General features: G+C 44.5%; 1 protein-coding gene across 9 annotated transcripts in view; it reads left to right on the top strand.

The window, feature by feature from the left end:
• The window catches only part of DLG3 (discs large MAGUK scaffold protein 3), a 2,111,742-nt gene that overhangs the window by 692,425 nt on the left and 1,398,233 nt on the right, over positions 1 to 21,084 (top strand). For 2 of the 9 annotated variants that reach the window (XM_069612443.1, XM_069612438.1), the window contains exon 1: positions 11,920 to 12,827. The exons of 6 other annotated variants lie outside the window; for them this stretch is intronic. In XM_069612443.1, the coding sequence (XP_069468544.1) occupies positions 12,474 to 12,827 (354 nt within the window). In that variant the 5' untranslated portion in view covers positions 11,920 to 12,473. Of the gene's footprint in view, positions 1 to 11,919; positions 12,828 to 21,084 lie in introns of those variants that run through there. One more of the 9 variants, XM_069612442.1, reaches the window with a different exon arrangement.

Raw genomic sequence — 21,084 nt, 5'->3', positions numbered from 1 at the left:
TCATCTATTCAAGGGATTTGGCCCCCACCAGCCTCATCACCTAAGGATGAAACTGTTACACCGGGTTGTTGCTGTGACCGTGTTCTCTCCGAACTGGTCAACATCAAATCATTACTAGTGGCTCTGCTTAAGGATGTGACAGAGACCAGGGGAGAAGGAGAGGTTTGCAGGGCTGGAAACGACCCACTGGGGGTTGGGTATGAACGCTTCTTGTCCGAAGAGAACCAGTGGCTGTTCAACCCCCAGCCCCAATCGCATTGAGAGAGTCCCCAAAGGCTCATATCCTGGGGCTTGTGCCCTTATCCAAGGAGTCCCACGCCCCATAGATCCATGCCCCAATGATCCTGGGCACTAATTATCTTGCGGAGTGGGCAATCAACGCACTAAACCCTGGCTCCGGGGGGCCTTTACCCAGGTGCAATGCCCATGAAGGTCAGAGAAGAACTACTGTGTTTCTCCACAGGGAAATTGCCTTCTATCAGTAGAGAATGTAAGGATGCTCTGCAGAATAAAGGCCTCCATTGATTACATCGTGTAGGGGATTGTGGTTTTGTGACCAAGGACGCCATGGTTGAATGTACTAGATTGCCCAATGAAATGTCTCCAGACTCTGTCAAATTGGTATCTGGGATGATTACATGGTTAGGGATGTTTTGAGAATATGTAATGGATATGGGCGGACCCGAAGAAGTGGTATTACAGTGAGCACATCCAATATTCCTGGTCCTGCCGCCTTCTATGACGACTGTAGAAGCAAGGGTCCCCTCTCTGGGGCAAATTTTACTGTTTTGGGGCCTTGACATTCTGGGAGCTAAATCGACCATGGGGTTCGGAGCATCGAAAACCGGTTTGAGATTTGCACTGTGGCATTTAAGGAGGGTATTGCTTCCCCTCTTGATGCTTTTTTTCCTTTCTTTAATTGCTGTTGAATATCTTTTTCCTTAGAATTGTATTGACAGGATGTACTTTGATGGCCGTCGGACGAATAAAGTTATTGATGATGATGATATATATATAGAGAGAGAGGGAGAGAGAGAGAGAGAGAGAGAGAGAGAGAGAAAAGGACCGCACTCCAAGGGCTCAAGGGCACAAACATACAGGCAAGTCTGTGAATAGATTGTAATACAGAAAGTTAATCTAACAAATTGCAAACTGACAATGGCAGGGCACAAGGGGGGAAAAGGATGACGCGTTTCGCACTTCCTGGGTGCTTGTTCACACAGAGTTCATGTGACTCAAGGGGTCATTCAAAACTGGCTAGTTCCTCTTTACTGATGGCAACAATCATGTCTGGTCATGTGGAACATGCAATGCAGGCAGACATATTGGAATAGGCAACTGACGATAGTGAAAAAGCCAAATTACAAACAATTATGGAATTGTATGTAAAACCAAACTAAAAATTATGTTACTTTGAGAATTGATTTTCTATACATGCAAATATGATGTACGTTGACAATTAAACAGCCAAAGTGGTAAAATGACTAATATCCAGCCTCTGTGAAAAAAGAGAGAAAATGATGGATCCTAAAGTGCAAAGACTTGGAATAATAACAATGCACCCATAAGACTGAGCATGCTAAAGTGCCAAAGTTAAAGTGCTAATGCAATAAATAAAAATCGCATGCTGTGGCAATCGGCACCGAATATGGACTGAATGAACCCAAAATGGGAAAAATAAGTCTATTGCACAGATTAAAAAATAGAAAACATGCCAATATCAATGGGTAATATGCATAATAAAAGTATTCAAGAATGTAAAACAGACACGAACCCTCATACATTTGAATTAAATATACAGCATGTTCCAAATAGATAAAGTGCAAATGCTCATAGCTGCCTAAGTAGACATGATAAAGTGCAAATGGGCATAGCTGCCTAAGTGGACATGATAAAGTGCAAATGCTCATAGCTGCCTAAGTAGACATGATAAAGTGCAAATGTTCATAGCTGCCTAAGTAGACATGATAAAGTGCAAATGCTCATAGCTGCCTAAGTAGACATGATAAAGTGCAAATGCTCATAGCTGCCTAAGTAGACATGATAAAGTGCAAATGCTCATAGCTGCCTAAGTATACATAATAAGTGCAAATGCTCATAGCTGCCTAAGTAGACATGATAAAGTGCAAATGCTCATAGCTGCCTAAGTAGACATAATAAAGTGCAAATGCTCATAGCTGCCTAAGTAGACATGATAAAGTGCAAATGCTCATAGCTGCCTAAGTAGACATGATAAAGTGCAAATGCTCATAGCTGCCTAAGTAGACATAATAAAGTGCAAATGCTCATAGCTGCCTAAGTAGACATGATAAAGTGCAAATGCTCATAGCTGCCTAAGTAGACATGATAAAGTGCAAATGCTCATAGCTGCCTAGGTAGACATGATAAAGTGCAAATGCTCATAGCTGCCTAAGTAGACATGATAAAGTGCAAATGCTCATAGCTGCCTAGGTAGACATGATAAAGTGCAAATGCTCATAGCTGCCTAGGTAGACATGATAAAGTGCAAATACTCATAGCTGCCTAAGTAGACATGATAAAGTGCAAATGCTCATAGCTGCCTAAGTAGACATGATAAAGTGCAAATGCTCATAACTGCTTAAGTAGACATAATAAGTGCAAATGCTCATAGCTGCCTAAGTAGACATGATAAAGTGCAAATGCTCATAGCTGCCTAAGTAGACATGATAAAGTGCAAATGCTCATAGCTGCCTAGGTAGACATGATAAAGTGCAAATGCTCATAGCTGCCTAAGTAGACATGATAAAGTGCAAATGCTCATAGCTGACTAATAGAAAATGATGGATCCTAAAGTGCAAATCCTTGGAATGACAGCAATACACCCATATTATTATTTTTTATTTATTTATTTTGGTTGGCTGAATATACAACCTTTCAAAATATGCAATCTACAACAACAAATTATTATTCAATTTTCAATTTAACAAACAACAGTACAATTCATCAATTCATAGTAAAAGTGTTATGTACCAAAAATTTCTCAAAATCCTAAAACAAATATTATTACATAAAATAGCCCACACAAAATTTTAACAGAATGAACATTTCAGCACCATTACCTCCAACATATGTGGAAATAACCTCTTAATTACCCCACCATCATGTTACACCTCAACACAATTTGGATGTTAAGCACTTAGAGTCAAGGTTGGTTAGGCTAGAATTACAGCATTAACAAATTGAACCAATGCAATTTGTAAAGACGCTTTAGCATTGGTTAAAAGGTAGGCCCAAGTTTCCTCACAAGTTTGAGGTATTAAAAAATAACAGCATTTGTTGAACAGTTGATTCCGAATTGCATTCAGGGCGGGACATTCAACAACCAAATGGCACAATGTTTCCAGTTGGGAAGGATCCTTACAGTGCCGACAGAAAGTTTCATTTTTAGAGATGAGGCGTCTCCTTCCTAGGATCTGCCATGTGGCGCATAAATTCAACCGAATGCGCAACATTTGGGATCTAACATAATTAGAGGGACATTTCACTAGATAGGAATCCATAGTTCATAATCTTTTATGAGACCGCATTATAGTATCACCATCCACATACGCCAGACATTGGGCCTCATTACGACCCTGGCAGTACGGAGTGAACGGCGCCGTAAAAGGTGCTGGCGCCGTTCACTCCGTACCGCTGCATTACGAGTGCCCCTCGCGGGACACGGTAAGCACGCCTGGGAAAACCAGGCGTGCTTACCGGGTCCCGCGAGGGGAAGAGGGAGCAAACAACGGGCCATCTCGTAATGGCCCGTTGTTTGCTCCCTCTGTCATTTCCATTCAGCCCTATGGGGGCTGAAATGGGAATGGGGAAGGACCGTGTCTGGGTCCTTGGAGGGAGGAATTACCGGGCCTTCCGAACTCGGAATGGCCCGGCAAGTCCTCATTCCGAGGACCCGGACCCCGATGCGATTTCGGTGGCAGCCATGCTGCCAATAGCGGCATGGTTACCGCCGAACTCGAGGGCCATTGACTTGCAATACACCCATAAGGTTAAGCATGCTAAAGTGCAAAAGTTAAAGTGCTAATGCAATAAATACCAAGAGCAGGTTGTGCCGGTGGGCACCGAATATCGACAAAATTAACCCAAATATATATAGAAAGGGCAATTGTAACCTTATTCGCCCAAAATAAAATGCAAATCAGTTCTTTATTTAATTTCATGATTAATACCGTAAACTTCAAGGTAGCAGCATCACAGCCTGTTCAGCCATTTGTCTGTTCGCCCAGTAAAGGAGCGCTGTGAGGGGACAGTAATGCGAAGCAGACAACTGCTTGTAGTTTTCTCAGTATTTGACATTTTATTTCAAAATAAAATGCAAATAAAACCTAACTAAGCCTACCCTTCCAGGGGATTCTAGTCTAGGATCTAAGGGAGAATCTCCTAGCATACACAGAACCGGCCCTCACACTAAACAACAGAACGATCAAAACAAAGTATAAACACCATAAATACAAGATTAGCAAATAACCAGTGTCTTAGATGACTTCTACTTGTCCTGCGTAGATCTTGTCCCCCAATAATGTCCAAAGTCAATTTCTCCAGACGAAAAATAAAGTCTTAAATCAGTTCTTGAAAAGTTCCAACGAAACAAAGTCCCCTCAAACACAAATTCACTGATCCCAGTTCCTTGTCCATTCGTTGAAAAGTTCCCCTTTCAGAATTCCATAAAGAAAACAGCACCAATGGTAATCCGGGATAACCTCCTTCCAGGATAGAAGTGATAGTGTTCAAAACAAAAGAAATACCACTTCTGATTATACAACAACTCTGCTCTTGCAGCCTCTGCAGTGTCTTGAACACAATTTGTCAGGACCCTTCACCTAAGGGGGTTGATCTCTCCTTGGCAAGTCCCTTCTGCAAATGTTACCTTGAAAGCAGATCCCTTTACCTCACAGTCTACTACTGCTTCAACTATGTTCAAAATAAAAATGTTCAGAAAAAATTATAGACAACCACAGTTATGCAGCTTCTGCTACAACTTGATACTTTGAAAATATATTAGGCAACTTAGACAGTACTCTTTGACCTCTAGAGCAGTGGTTTTCAAACTTTTTTGGCCTGGGCCCCCCCTGAGCAAAGTTTGGGCAGGCCGGGTCCCCCCGAAAGTGCCAGATGGACAGTATGTAGAAATCGCTATGAACTTTTGCGTGCCGTCACCACACCCTATTCCCAGTACAGACCCTGGGCTCTCCCCACCCTACTCCCACCACTGTCCCAGTGCTGCCGCCCATCCTGCCCCCACCACAGTTCCATAACACAAGCATACACACATCCATACACATTTATATAAAAAATAAATCGCCATAAACGTACCTTCTGCAGGGGCCTGCGCGTGGTTGGTAAAATGCCCCGCTCCAGGTTGCTCTGCACCCCCTCACACATACATACATGCAGTGCCCCGGTCAGCATTTCCAATGAGATATGTGAGGCTATCGAAGTAAAAAGCCCCCAGCCTTGCGTGGCTCAGTGACCATGTGCAGCTAGGGAAATGAACTGTCAAAGGCAAACAGTGGGCCTCATTACGAGGTCGGCGTTAAGGGATTACCGGCACCGGTAAGGGCACCGGTTCCGGTAATCCCTTACCGCCCTACTACGAGTTCCCTTTGCGGGTCCTTCCTTAACGCCTGGTTTTTTCTGGAAAAAGCAGCTGAGGGAGTGATCAGTGTTTCACTGGGCTGGCTCCTCGGCTCCTCCATAATGAGTGAGGGGCCCAGTGGGTGGACGCCCCCTCACCCATTATGGATGAGCCAGCAGGCTTGGACTGGCCTATAGCGCAATAAGGCGATGACCGTACCAAACATGCAACATGCTAGTGTAGGCCAGTCAAAATGGGCCACTTTTTTGGACAATGTGGGCCAGTTTGAGGAGTTACTTCACTATGCAGCTAGTAGTTTTGACCATTGTTGCTGAATAAATATTCTTTAAATATCACAATTTGTTTACATTTCAACAAAAAACAACCCCTTGGGTACTATTCAAACAGTCTGTGACTAAAGGACTGAATATCCATTTGCAACTGCTGGCCATTTTTTCATTGGTGCCCAAGACCGTTTCATGGTCCAGTCTGACCATGTGAGCTGCCCCCTCCCATTTCCTCCAATCTAAAAAAAAAAATATATATATATATATATAAATATATATATTTTTTTTACATTCCATACTGGGCTCTGGCGCCCCCCGTAGGAGGTGGCCGTGCCCCCCTGGGGGGCGCACCCCACAGTTTGAAGACCTCTGCTCTAGAGGTAGGCAAGGCGCTTTTTATTTGTTCCTGTACCATAAGAAAGGGCTGCCTCTTTGCCTCTTTTGTCTGTCTTGAAGATACCACAAAATCTGTCTTGGCTTCTAGACTGCTTCTCTCTCAGCTTCAACAGTCTCAGCCTCACAGATTGTTGATTAGTTATTTTTAACAAGCACCAGGTTGAGGAAGAGGCTCTTGCAGTAGTCCAGCCTAGAGAGAGCCAGGGCTCTGGAGACAGAGAGCTTCCGGGTAGAGTGAGAAAAGGAAGAATACCTTTGAGGAGGTGCAGCTGGTAGTGGGTTTTCTTGGCAAGGTCTGGGATGTGAGGGGAGAAGGAGAGAGTGGAGTCCAAGATGACACAAAGGTTTTTTGCCTCACAGGAAGGCAAAGGAAGAGGGCCCAAGGAGGATGGCCAGAGTGAGGGAGGGAAAGTGGGCGCTGGGGTCCCAGTGTATTACTATTTGTCTTTTCCAGGCTTTTCTAAATCACTTTAAAAAACATCTTACGGTAGCAAGACAGGTGTATGCTTAGTAAATCACTCTTTTGACATAAGAATTGAAAATAAAAAGTTAAGAAGTGAGATACAGGCCTTAGGGAAAAGTGGACAAAGTAAGGACACATATTTGGCTGAATTTAAAAATATAAAGCAAATATTTTAAAACTGGGTAAAGAGTTATACATTTACCCAGCCCCATAATGAAGGCTCCAAAATGCTTGAGGTTGTAACCAAGAATGACTCTAGAAACATCTGGGATTTGATGAAAGCCATGAATAAAACTCAAGGTAGTCAGCAAACAAACCCTATAGCGGAGGCTGTGTGGGTACGCCACTTTCAGAATCTGTGCAGGAAACCTGAATGGGAAATTCCCTGTGCTCTAGAAGAAACCTTGTGAGAATTGACCATGTCGTTGGAACGTATTGATGCCCTGATAAGGAAATCGTCCAATTCAAGGGCTGCAGGCCGAAATGGCTTTTTGAATGCTGTTTTAAAAGTAGAACCGATAATGTGGTCCAAGATTTTGTACATCTTGTTCAGCTCAGTGTTGAAGAAAAGGGCGATGCTGACTTCCGCCGTTATTGGGCCGTCTCTGCAAGAAGGGAGATGGGACTAGTCCAAGCAACTATCGTCCTATCTCCCTCGTTGATAGCGAGAGAAAGATATTGGCGGCATTGGTCCTGCGTGATCTGATGGACTGGGCTCTTCAGTCTGGGCGCCTACAGAAGTACCAGACTGGCTTGCAAAAGGGTCTGGGTACAGAGCTAAATGGTCCTATGGTGGGCTGGCTAAGGGAAGAATCACGCGGGCCAGGGAAATTGCCTCTCTGTATGGCTGCTAGTGATTGCACGCAGGCCTTTGATTGCGTAAACCGCACTCTGTTATGGCGTAAGCTAAGGGATTGGCAGCTACCAGGGCGTCTTCTATCGATCTTGGCGCACCTCCATGAATGTACGTATCTACAGCTACGGTTGAATGAGCAAGGTGAACTGACGGAGGCCTTTCATGCAAGAAGGGGTCTCCATCAGGGCTTCGAATTAGCTCCCTGCTTATTCAACATCTACCAGTCAGATTTGCGAGATTTTGTTGCAAGACCCTCATTTGGTCCACCTAGGATCTCTTCTGTGATCATTCCATATTTAACATACGCAGACGACGTTATTCTCATGGATAGGACCTCGGTGGGCCTACGGAAACAACTAGACGCTGTCTGGGAATATTCCATGCGGAATGAATTATGCATCAATACTTAAAAGAAACAATATAATCAGTTTCATAAGTAACAACAAAAGTAAAATGGGGTACAGCTGGTGTGTAGGGGATCAACGGCTGATTCCTATTCAAACGTTCACCTATTTAGGCTTTAAAATGGATGCAGCTGGCAGCATGGGTATTCTCATGGCTCGTCAGTTGATGGGGGGCTACCGATGCGGCTGTGCAGATTAGGAAGATCCGAATTAAATACATTAGGTTCTCCATCCGCTGCTAACATATTATACAATGAAGGTGGTCCCTGGCCTGCTATACGGTACAGAGATTAATCATAAACTGCGATTGGTTCCCTATGATAAGTCTGAATCTCGGGTATGGGAGCGCGCGTTGGGTTTACCTGACTGTCTACCTATGGCTTGGTTGAGATTCGAGTTGGGTCTAACCTCATTGAGCTGCTTACTAGATTGGAGAATACTTGCACTGTACAGAAGAATGTTGGTTCCCCTGACAGGCTCACTGTATGAAGATCTGCCAGGTATTTTGCACGCGTCACCACAGACTGCCCTGATTAATTTCAGGGAGAGAGCTGATGGGATTCTGAATAGTTTAGTCATAAGCTAGTGATCTTATAAAGTACCCAAATGAATCAACAAAGTGATTGGATAATCACAATCACTAAGATGAGACAGTATAAATGATATAATATGATACATGATATGATATAAGTAATTTATAATCCGCCTGTACACAAGTGTTTCAACGCACAACAAGACAAGGAAGGGGAGACAAAGGGAGGACAAAACAAATGATTTTGCGAGGCCTTGAGTCATTTAGATTGTGCAAGTGCAGGGGGAGGGGAAGGGAGAAGTGCCAGGGGGAGGGAGAGTGCCATAAGCATAGCTCAAGTAAGTGCTGCTGGGGTAGCTGTTCTAATTAAGTGCAAGGGGGCATGGGACTGTAGGGTTGCAGATACAGTCCCTAGTGCATGGTAGGCCGGGAGGCAGTGCATGGGCTACAGGTCGTGAGGAGCCTAGTCACCGTTAAGGTACCGAGGGGGCTAGGTAACCTGTTAGTGCAGCAGACAAGAACGTCAGCATGGGCGAGAGAGAGAGAGAGAGAGAGAGAAAGCAGAAGCGAAAAGGAAGGTCTTGAGTTCATTCCGGGACCTGAGGTGGTTCTGCTCAAGTTTGAGAGAGACCGGGAGGCTGTTCCAGAGGGAGGCCCCATCCGAGGACAGAGATCTACCCCCCACCCCACTCTCTGCCTGTAGAATCGTCTGGCCCACAGAGAGTTTGCGCTGAGGGCTCAGGAAGGAAGGTGTTTTGGAATAGAGAGTTGGATGTAGTGTGGTCCCCGGCCCCAGAAAAATGCATCTGGTCTTGAACTTGATCCTTGCAGCCAGTGGAGAGATTTCATGGCTGGAGAGATACGATCCCTGGGCTTGAGGCAAAGGACAAGTCTCACAGTCCTGTTCTGGATTAGGTGCAGAGGGCAAAGAGTAGAGGCGGGCCGATTTAGAAAGAGACTGTTGCAGTAGTCCAGCCTAGAGACTCTGGAGATAGTGAACTTCTAGGGGAAAGTGAGAAAAGGAAGAATACCTCTGAGGAGGTGCAGCTGGTAGTGGGACTTCTTAGAGATGTCCGTGATGTGAGGAGAGAAGGAGAGGGTGGAATTGAAGATGACAATAAGGTTTTTTACATAGCAGGAAGGCGCAGGTAGAGGGCCCAAGGAGGGCGGCCAGAGTGAAAGAAGTAAAGCGGGAGCAGGTGTCCCAATGAGAAGGATCTCAGTTTTACTCTCATTCAGGCAGAGATCTTTAGAGGCACACAATTCCTGATTCGGGGATAGACAGTCAGGAATGAGTGAGAGAGGAGAGGAGGGGAGGCTGAAGGAGAGCTGAGTGTCATCTGCAAAACACTGAAAGTTAGGAGAGAAGGTAGAGATGAGGTGGGCCAGAGGTGCCAAGTAAAGGATGAAGAGCCAGGGTGAAGGGAATGCTTTAGGGGGAGGAGGGAGTTCCCATGGCTAGAGAGTGGTTGCAGAAATCGGCCAAGGTTGGAGTGAGGGTGTCGATGTGGTCCTTGATGATTCTGGAGGATCAGGGGAGCATAGAAACATAGATCGGACGTCAGGAGTGAACATGGGGATAATAGTTTATCGCTGCTCACTTAAAGCCCTGGGGAAGTATTCCGAAATATCTGAAAAAGTTCCCAAATGCATATTGGCTTGGTCAATTCCTAAGATATCGGATGAACCTACTCCCTACTGGTGAGCTCTGCCAGGTTAGACCTTTGAGTGGGGAAATAGGTGACGGCTGTGCGTTATGTAAAAACCAAGCTGTGCTACATAATAGAGAACACGTCATTTTGTATCGCCCGCTCTGGGAACCCTTAGAACTTTAGGCAGGTTTGATTAAGTGAAGATGGTAATCCTCACCTGTTCTATTGTCCTTTTGCTTTTATGTACATTGTGTGATTATGATAATGTTGAATGTGTTATGTAACTGTTGGAACTATGAATTTCTTTTATTTTTCTTTATTTTTCCTTTGTTTTAAATTTTTATTTTTCATGAAATAAGTTTGTATATGTGTAGATGATGTGTCATCTTCCTTTCCTTTTGTTTTAACTTGTGTAAGGTTGAGTATGAACAACCAGGATCACAATAAATAAAGAATAAAAATAAAAATATATAATTAACTGACATCTATCTATAAACCCTTGCAATTCTTTATCTAACTGTAACACAAGCCAATGTCTGAATAAACATTGTACTAAATCTTTGTCATTTCTGTAGAATTGTGTTATAAATGGGACTGTTGTAGATTTTTCTTTCTGTGTTGACGGGTTATAAAGAATTTAGTTATGTGACTTTTTTTTCTACCTCAATCCTTATTTTTTGTATTGTGTCCATTACACAATACAAAAAATATCTTTTTTTGCAACCCCTTGTGCAACCCCTTTCTAATAACTGCTTAGCAATTAAATGTGCTGGTTCTTGAACCTCTGAGTTCCTACTACATGGTCTCATAGCTCTAAGAAATGATCCTTTTGGAATGTTGTGTTTGCATCAAAGGAATGCTTAACCTTTTCTCCAGCGCCTCAGAGGCAGCAGTCTGGATGGGTCCCCTCCTGCGCCCCCCCCCCCAACCCGAACTAGTTAGATGTGCTCTCTGGGCAGTCAGCCTTTTCGCCCTCCCCAGGAAACGGGTCTGCCGATGACGTCACTAATGTAAATGATGGTTTGTGTTTCACTGTGACAACACTACGGTGACTGCACTGAAGTACACATTGTGACACCGTCATTGTGACATCATTGAACAATGAAACATGTGACATAGTGCTTTCAGTGATGACGTCACGGTACCTGGAAACAGCTTGTGACTTCTCCCGGTAAATGATAGCAGTATACTATGGATAATGGCACTGCTCCATCGAAAACACAAGGACATAGCGGGCAATCGTAGAAACATACATATACTCGATATACTCGGTGTCGGTATCCATTGTGGTTCCAGGAGGCTTGGGTTTGGATCTCGGCGCCCACATTGTGTGAGCTTGAGCGAATCACGTCATCTCCCTCTGCCTTCCCATCCGCTTTGAAGGAGGCGCTGTAGCAGTACTTGGCACTGTGTGGATGCCAGGGCGTGCCTTCTCTTCTCGGGGTAGCCCCCTGCTGCTGACTGTCACTGTCAGCGGGGAACAGAGACCCCCTGCCTTGAGGGGGGACAGCTGGGCGAGGATGCTTCCGGATGGCGAGCGGCACCTTTAAGCCTGCCGCTGAAGCGCTCCCCAGCGCTGGTCCTGCTGCTGCCGACGCTCGCCGCTGATTGGCTGTCGCCGGGAGAGCAGGGATGCAGGCGAGGGAGGGGGATGCTCGCGCACTCGCTGCTGCTCATCACCGGGGCTAGAGGCAGGCAGGCAGCAGCATCCTCTGCAGCCCCGCCGGCTTGGAGGACAGTCTCTGCCTCCCCCCCCCCTCACGCCCCCAACCCCCACCTCCTCCGCCACCTCCCCCTCACACCGAGGACAGAACAGAGGGAAGAAGGGAGAGACCGTGCCCGAGGAGGGGAAGGAATCGGGAATAACGGGGACCGGACCCCAGGGCTCAAGCATCGAGAGACGGCAAGAAGATTTCTCCGGTTGGAAACAGGATTGCAGAGAGGCCACGGGCTGGGGGCAAACGGAGGCACTGGAGGAAAACAGGAATTCACAGGAAAAAAACGACGAGGAGGCCAACGGCCCCTCTCTCCAGCGCGCAAGACACACATGCAACGCGGATTCCTTTTTTGATATTGGGGAAATAGCTTACAAATAATTATAATTATAATTATATATATATATATATATAAATATATATACAGACATATATTTTTGTACATAGGCTCTGGACTCGGTCTTTAAGGAGGAGCCGAAGCGGCAGCGTGGGAGCCATTTTTGGTCGAGCGACGGGTATTTTTGTAACCCCCCCCCTTCCCCTTGGGACGCATATGTGCGCTGCGAGATAACATGCACAAACACCACCACTGCTGCAAGTGCCCGGAATGCTACGAGGTGACGCGCATGGCGGCGCTGCGCCGCATGGAGCCCCCCACCTACGGGGAATGGCAGCACGAGCAGTACGGCGTGGGCTACGGGGGCTACAGCTCGCAGACCCTGCCTTCCCAGGCCGCCGGGGTCCCCACGCCCCGGGCCAAGGCCAAGATGGGCCCGGGGGCGGCGGCGGCGGTGGCGCCCCCGCGGGACACCGCCACCCCGACGCTGAAGGCGCCCCCCAAGAGCGCGACGCCCAAGATGAACGGCACCGGCGGCGCCGGCTGGTGGCCCGAGTGCACGTGCTCCAACCGGGACTGGTATGAGCAGGTAGGCATGAGTGGGCCCGGCCATGGCGGTGGGCATAGACTGGCGCGGGGGCTAAAGGGCAGGCCCACTGGCGAAGGGCTGAGAAATACCGACACTGGCGATACAGGGCATATCTGCAGACTCGAGGCAGGGTGCTGTATGTTCGACATGTCCGCTGATGTGGTGGATACAGGCCATATCCACAGACTAAAGGGATGGTGCTATAGCATTATGAATAGATGTGTTTCGCATGCACACAGATGTGGTGGATACAGGGCATATCTAACGGGGTGGCGCTAAAGCATTATGAATAGATATGTTTGACATACACACCAATCTGGTGGATGCAGGCCATATCTAACAGGATGGTGTTATAGCATTATGAATAGATATGTTTGACATATCGCCAATGTGATGGATACAAGGCATATCTAACAGGGTGGTGCTATAGGATTATGAATAGATGTGTTCTACATATCCGGTGATGTGGTGGATACAGGGCATATCCACAGACTAACGGGATGGTGCTATAGCATTATGAATAGATATGTTTCACATGCACATAGATGTGGTGGATACAGGCCATATCTGACAGGATGGTGTTATAGCATTATGAATAGATATGTTTCACATGCACACCGATGTGGTGGATACAGGGCATATCCAAAGACTAACGGGATGGTGCTATAGCATTATGAATAGATATGTTTCACATGCACATAGATGTGGTGGATACAGGCCATATCTGACAGGATGGTGTTATAGCATTATGAATAGATATGTTTGACATATCGCCAATGTGGTGGATACAAGGGAAATCTAACAGGGTGGTGCTATAGGATTATAAATAGATGCGTTCTACATATCCAATGATGTGGTGGATACAGGGCATATCCACAGACTAACAGGATGGTGCTATAGCATTATGAATAAATATGTTTCACATGCACACCGATGTGGTGGATACACGCCATATCCAAAGACTAACGGGATGGTGTTGTAGCATTATGAATAGATATGTTCACATATCCGCTGATGTGATGGATACAGGCCATATCCACAGACTAACGGGATCGTGCCATAGCATTATGAATAGATGTGTTTCACATGCACACAGATCTGGTGGATACAGGGCATATTTAATGGGGTGGTACTATAGCATTATGAATAGATATGTTTGGCATGCACACCGATGTGGTGGATTCAAGCCATATCCACAGACTAACGGGATGGTACTATAGCATTATGCATAGATATGTTTGACATATCCACCGATGTGGTGGATACAGGCCATATCGACAGACTAACGGGATGGTGCTATAGCATTATGGATAGATGCTTGCATATCTGCCAATGTGGTGGATACAGGCCATATCCACAGGCTAACGGGATGGTGCTATAGCATTAAGCATAGATGTTTGACATATCCGCCAATGTGGTGGATACAGGGCATATCTAATGGGGTGGTGCTATAGTATTATGAATAGATACATTCTGCGTATCCGACGATGTGGTGGATACAGGGCATATCCACAGACTAATGGGATGGTGCTGTAGCATTATGAATAGATTTGTTTCACATGCACGCCGATGTGGTGGATACAGGCCATATCCACAGACTAACAGGATGGTGCTATAGAATTATGTATAGGTATGTTTGACATATCTGCCAATGTGGTGGGTACAGGGCATATCTAACAGGGTGGTGCTATAGCATTATGAATCAATACCTTGTACATATCTGCCTATGTGGTGAATACAGGGCCTGTGTGGTGAATACAGGGCATATTCACAGACTAACAGGATTAACAGGATGGTGTTATAGCATTATGAATAGATAGGTTTCACATGCACACCGATGTGGTGGATGCAGGCCATATCCACAGTCTAACGGGATGGTGCTATAGCATTATGAATAGATATGTTTGACATATCCGCCAATGTGGTGGAAACAGGGCATATCTAACGGGGTGGTGTTATAGCATTATGAATTGCTATGTTTGACGTATCGCCAATGTGGGCGATACAGGGCAAATCTAACGGGGTGGTCCTATAGCATTATGAATAAATGCGTTCTATATATCGGCTGATGTGGTCGATACAGGGCATATACACAGACTAAAGGGATGGTGCTATAGCATTATGAATATATATGTTTCGCATGCACACAGATGTGGTGGATACAGGGCCTATCTAACAGGGTGGTGCTATAGCCTTATGAATAGATATGTTTCACATGCACATAGATGTGGTGGATACAGGCCACATCTAACAGGGTGGTGTTATAGCATTATGAATAGATATGTTTGACATATCGCCAATTTGGTGGATACAAGGCATATCTAACAGGGTGGTGCTATAGGATTATGAATAGATGCGTTCTACATATCCGCTGATGTGGTGGATACAGGGCATATCCACAGACTAACGGGATGGTGCTATAGCATTATGAATAGATATGTTTCACATGCACACCGATGTGGTGGATACAGGCCATATCCAAAGACTAACGGGATGGTGTCGTAGCATTATGAATAGATATGTTCGACATGTCCGCTAATGTGATGGATACAGGCCATATCCACAGACTAAAGGGATGGTGCTATAGCATTATGAATAGATATGCTTCACATGCACACCGATGTGGTGGATACAGGCCATATCCAAAGACTAACGGGATGGTGTTGTAGCATTATGAATAGATATGTTTGACATGTCCGCTAATGTGATGGATACAGGCCATATCCACAGACTAAAGGGATGGTGCCATAGCATTATGAATAGATGTGTTTCACCCGCACACAGATGTGGTGGATACAGGGCATATCTAACGGGGTGGTGCTATAGCATTATGAATAGATATGTTTCACATACACACCGATGTGGTGGATGCAAGCCATATCCACAGACTAACGGGATGGTACTATAGCATTATGCATAGATGTTTGACATATCTGCCAATGTGGTGGATACAGGCCATATCCACAGACTAACGGGATGGTGCTATAGTATCATGCATAGATGTTTGACATATCCACCAGTGTGGTGGATACAGGGCATATCTAATGGGGTGGTGCTATAGTATTATTAATAGATACGTTCTGCATATCCGACGATTTGGTGGATACAAGCCATATCCACAGACTAACAGGATGTTGCTATAGTATTATCAATAGATATGTTTCACATGCACACAGATGTGGTGGATACAGGCCATATCCACAGACTAACAGGATGGTGCTATAGAATTATGTATAGATATGTTTGAAATATCCACCGATGTGGTGGATACAGGCCATATCCAAAGACTAACGGGATGGTGTTGTAGCATTATGAATAGATATGTTCGACATGTCCGCTAATGTGATGGATACAGGCCATATCCACAGACTAAAGGGATGGTCTCATAGCATTATGAATAGATGTGTTTCACCCGCACACAGATGTGGTGGATACAGGGCATATCTAACGGGGTGGTGCTATAGCATTATGAATAGATATGTTTCACATACACACCGATGTGGTGGATGCAAGCCATATCCACAGACTAACGGGATGGTACTATAGCATTATGCATAGATGTTTGACATATCTGCCAATGTGGTGGATACAGGCCATATCCACAGACTAACGGGATGGTGCTATAGTATCATGCATAGATGTTTGACATATCCACCAGTGTGGTGGATACAGGGCATATCTAACAGGGTGGTGCTATAGCATTATTAATAGATACGTTGTACATATCCGACGATGTGGTGGATACAAGCCATATCCACAGACTAACAGGATGGTGTTATAGCATTATGAATAGATAGGTTTCACATGCACACTGATGTGGTGGATGCAGGCCATATCGACAGACTAACAGGATGGTGCTATAGCATTATGCATAAATATGTTTTGCATATCCACCGATGTGGTGGATACAGTGCATATCTAATGGGGTGGTGCTATAGCATTATGAATAGCTATGTTTGACATATCGCCAATGTGGTCGATCCAGGGCAAATCTAACGGGGTGGTGCTATAGCATTATGAATAGATATGTTTCACATGCACACCGATGTGAAGGATACAGGCCATATCCACAGACAAATGGGATGGTGCTACAGCATTATGAATAGAAATGTTTCACATGCACACCGATGTGGTGGATACAGGCCATATCCGCAGAGTAACTGGATGATGCTACAGCATTATGAATAGATATGTTTCACATGCACACTGATGTGGTGGATACAGTCCATACCCGCAGACTAACGGGATGGTGCTATAGCACTATGAATATATATGTTTGACATATCTGCTGATATGGTGGAAACAGGACATATCTAATGGGGTGGTGCTATATCATTATGAATAGATACGTTCTACATATACACCAATGTGGATACAGGGCATATCCACAAACTAACAGGATGGTGCTACAGCATTATGACTATATATGTTTGACATATCCGCTGATGTGGTAGATGCAGGGCATATGCACAGAATAACGGGATGGTGCTATCGCATTATGAATAGATATGTTTGACATACACAACGATGAGGTGGATACTGGACATATTCACAGACTAAGAGGATGGTGTTATGGCATTATCAATAGATACATTTGACATATACGCCAATATCATGGACACAGGACAAAGCCACAAACTAAAGGAATGGTGTTACAGCATTATGAATAGATAATTTCTACATATATGCCGATTTGTGGTGTTTGCAGGGCATGTCCACAGACTAAAGGCAGGATGTTACAGCATTATGAATAGATATGTTTGACATATACTCCAATGTGGTGGATGCAGGGCTTATCCACAGACTAAACGGATGGTGTCATAGCATTATGAATAGATACCTTCGATATATACGCCTATGTGGTGAATACCGGGTCTATCCATAGACTAAAAGCATGGTGATATTGCCTTTTGAATAGAACTGTTTGATTTATATATACACACACAGGCACACCAACTTGGGTGATTGCGAGAATATCTGTAGAGTAGAAGCATGATGTTAGAGATACATACGTGGACATTTTCGATTTATACATGTGAGGGATACAGAGCATATCCCTGATGTAAAGGGATGGTGATATAGCCTTGGAAACTGAAATGTTCAACATGTATACTGATATGGGGGATACAGGACAATGGCCTTATAGTTATGGTAATATATTAATATATATATATAGATCTGAGTTGTCTTGACATGGGCCATACAGCTCGAACTGTATATGTACAAAAACATAGATTGGTAGCCATATCATATATGTGTATGCAGCTCTGTCATATGTCTATATGGACGATGCAGTCCAAAACATACAGATATGTGGTTACAGAGTCACATATATCCAAACAGCTGATCTATGCAGATATGGGCAGTACAGCATGGTGGGATTATTATATTATTTTCTGTATAGAAACATGGCCTTGCAGCCATACAGTATTGCTACATATGAAGCTCTGATATAGACAGCACATATGTAGCTAACTATTTACTATCTCTGCCTGATAGATAACCATGCAGGCAGTGCAGGGCCTGTATGGAGAGACGCGTCATGAATGTGTCACATGTGGGCACTTCACATGTATGTGTGGTGCTGAATGGAACGGTAAATAGGCCGCATGGCATTCTGATGTTAAAGATTTGGACAGAAGGGTGAGAGGGCTGGGAGGAGGAAACGCGGATAGGAGGACAGACAGATGGATGGGTAGCATGGACGGATGGGTTGCATGGATGTATGGTAGCATGGGCGGATGGATGGGTGGACGGACAGATGGGTGGGTAGCATGGACGGACGGATGGATGGGTAGCATAGATGGACAGTTGGATGGGGATGGATGGGCGGACGGGCAAATGGGTAGTATGGATGGAGAGATGGATGGGGATGGATGGGCAGACAGGTAGCATGGACGGATGGATGAATGGGTAGAATGGACGGACGGGTGGGTTGCATGGATGGGTGGGTAGCATGAACAGACGGATGGGCAGACGGATGGATGAGTGGGTAGCATGGGCAGACATGTTGCATGGATGGTGGGTAGCATGAACGGATAGATGGGGATCGATGTGCGGACGGACGGACGGGTGGGTAGCATAGATGGATGGGTTGAATGGATGGGTTGGTAGCATGGACGGATGGATGGTCAGACGGATGAATGGGTGGGTAGCAAGGACGGACAGATGGATGGGCAGACGGACGGATGGGTGGGTAGCATGGATGGACAGATGGATGGGCAGACGGATGGATGAGTGGGTAGCATGGACGGACGGATGGATGGGTATGGATGGGTGGACGGACGGGCAGATGGGTAGCGTGGACAGACAGATGAATAGATGGGTAGCATGGATGAACAGTTGGAAGGGGCTGGATGGGCGTACGGACGGGCAGATGGGTAGCGTGGACAGACAGATGAATAGATGGGTAGCATGGATGAACAGTTGGAAGGGGCTGGATGGGCGTACGGACGGGCAGATGGGCAGCATGGACGGACGGACGGATGGATGGGGATAGATGGACAGACAGACCGGCCTCTGAGATAGATTCCTAAAAAATGCATAAAGAAATACATTGATATAGCAATAGAAATCTAGAGAGACAGATATATCAACAGAGAGTTAGATCAATAGAAAAGCAGATAGGTAGATGTGTATAGATCGATATATATCTAGATCGATAGGTAGGCAGACAGATTGAGAAAAAGATCAATAGAAAGGCAGATATATAGAAAGATCAATAGACAGGCATATAGGTCAATATGTATAGATAGATCAGTAGATATGTAGGTAGATAGGTGTAGATCGATAGATAGGTAGGTAGATGAGTATAGATAGATCGATAGATATGTAGGTAGATAGGTATAGATAGAGCGATAGATATGTAGGTAGATGGGTATCGCTAGATCAATAGATATGCAGGTAGATAGGTATAGATAGATTGATAGATATGTAGGTAGATGGGTATCGATAGATCGATAGATATGTTGGTAGATAGGTAAAGATAGATTGATAGATATGTAGGTAGATGGGTATCGATAGATCGATAGATATGTTGGTAGATAGGTATAGATAGATTGATAGATATGTAGGTAGATGGGTATCGCTAGATCGATAGATATGTAGGTAGATAGGTATAGATAGAGCGATAGATATGTAGGTAGATGGGTATCGCTAGATCAATAGATATGCTGGTAGATAGGTATAGATAGATTGATAGATATGTAGGTAGATGGGTATCGATAGATCGATAGATTTGTTGGTAGATAGGTATAGATCGATAGATAGGTAGGTAGATGGGTATCGCTAGATCAATAGATATGTTGGTAGATAGGTATAGATAGATTGATAGATATGTAGGTAGATGGGTATCGCTAGATCGATAGATATGTTGGTAGATAGGTATGGATAGATTGATAGATATGAAGGTAGATGGGTATCGCTAGATCGATAGATATGTAGGTAGATAGGTATAGATCGATGGAGAGGTATGTAGATGGGTATCGCTAGATCGATAGATATGTTGGTAGATAGGTATAGATCGATAGATAGGTAGGTAGATGGGTGTAGATTGATAGATATGTAGGTAGATGGGTATCGCTAGATCGATAGATATGTTGGTAGATAGGTATAGATAGATTGATAGATATGTAGGTAGATGAGTATCGCTAGATCGATAGATATGTTGGTAGACAGGTATAGATCAATAGATAGATAGGTAGATGGGTATAGATAGATCGATAGATGTGTAGGTAGATAGGTATAGATAGATTGATAGATATGTAGGTAGATGGTATCGCTAGATCAATAGATATGTTGGTAGATAGGTATAGATCAATAGATAGGTAGGTAGATGGGTATTGCTAGATCAATAGATATGTTGGTAGATAGGTATAGATAGATTGATAGATATGTTGGTAGATGGGTATAGATAGATTGATAGATATGTAGGTAGATGGGTATCGCTAGATCAATAAATAGGTAGGTAGATGGGTATCGCTAGATCGATAGATATGTTGGTAGATAGGTATAGATTGATAGATATGTAGGTAGATGGGTATCGCTAGATCAATAGATATGTTGGTATATAGGTATAGATAGATTGATAGATATGTAGGTAGATGGGTATAGATAGATTGATAGATATGTAGGTAGATGGGTATCGCTAGATCGATATATATGTTGGTAGATAGTTATAGATCGATAGATAGGTAGGTAGATGGGTATAGATTGATATATATGTAGGTAGATGGGTATCGCTAGAACGATAGATATG

Source organism: Ambystoma mexicanum, chromosome 5p (genome assembly GCF_040938575.1).
Source record: "Ambystoma mexicanum isolate Mex_15411 chromosome 5p, UKY_AmexF1_1, whole genome shotgun sequence".
Lineage (NCBI taxonomy): Eukaryota > Metazoa > Chordata > Amphibia > Caudata > Ambystomatidae > Ambystoma > Ambystoma mexicanum.
This window is presented reverse-complemented; position numbering and strand designations above follow the sequence as displayed.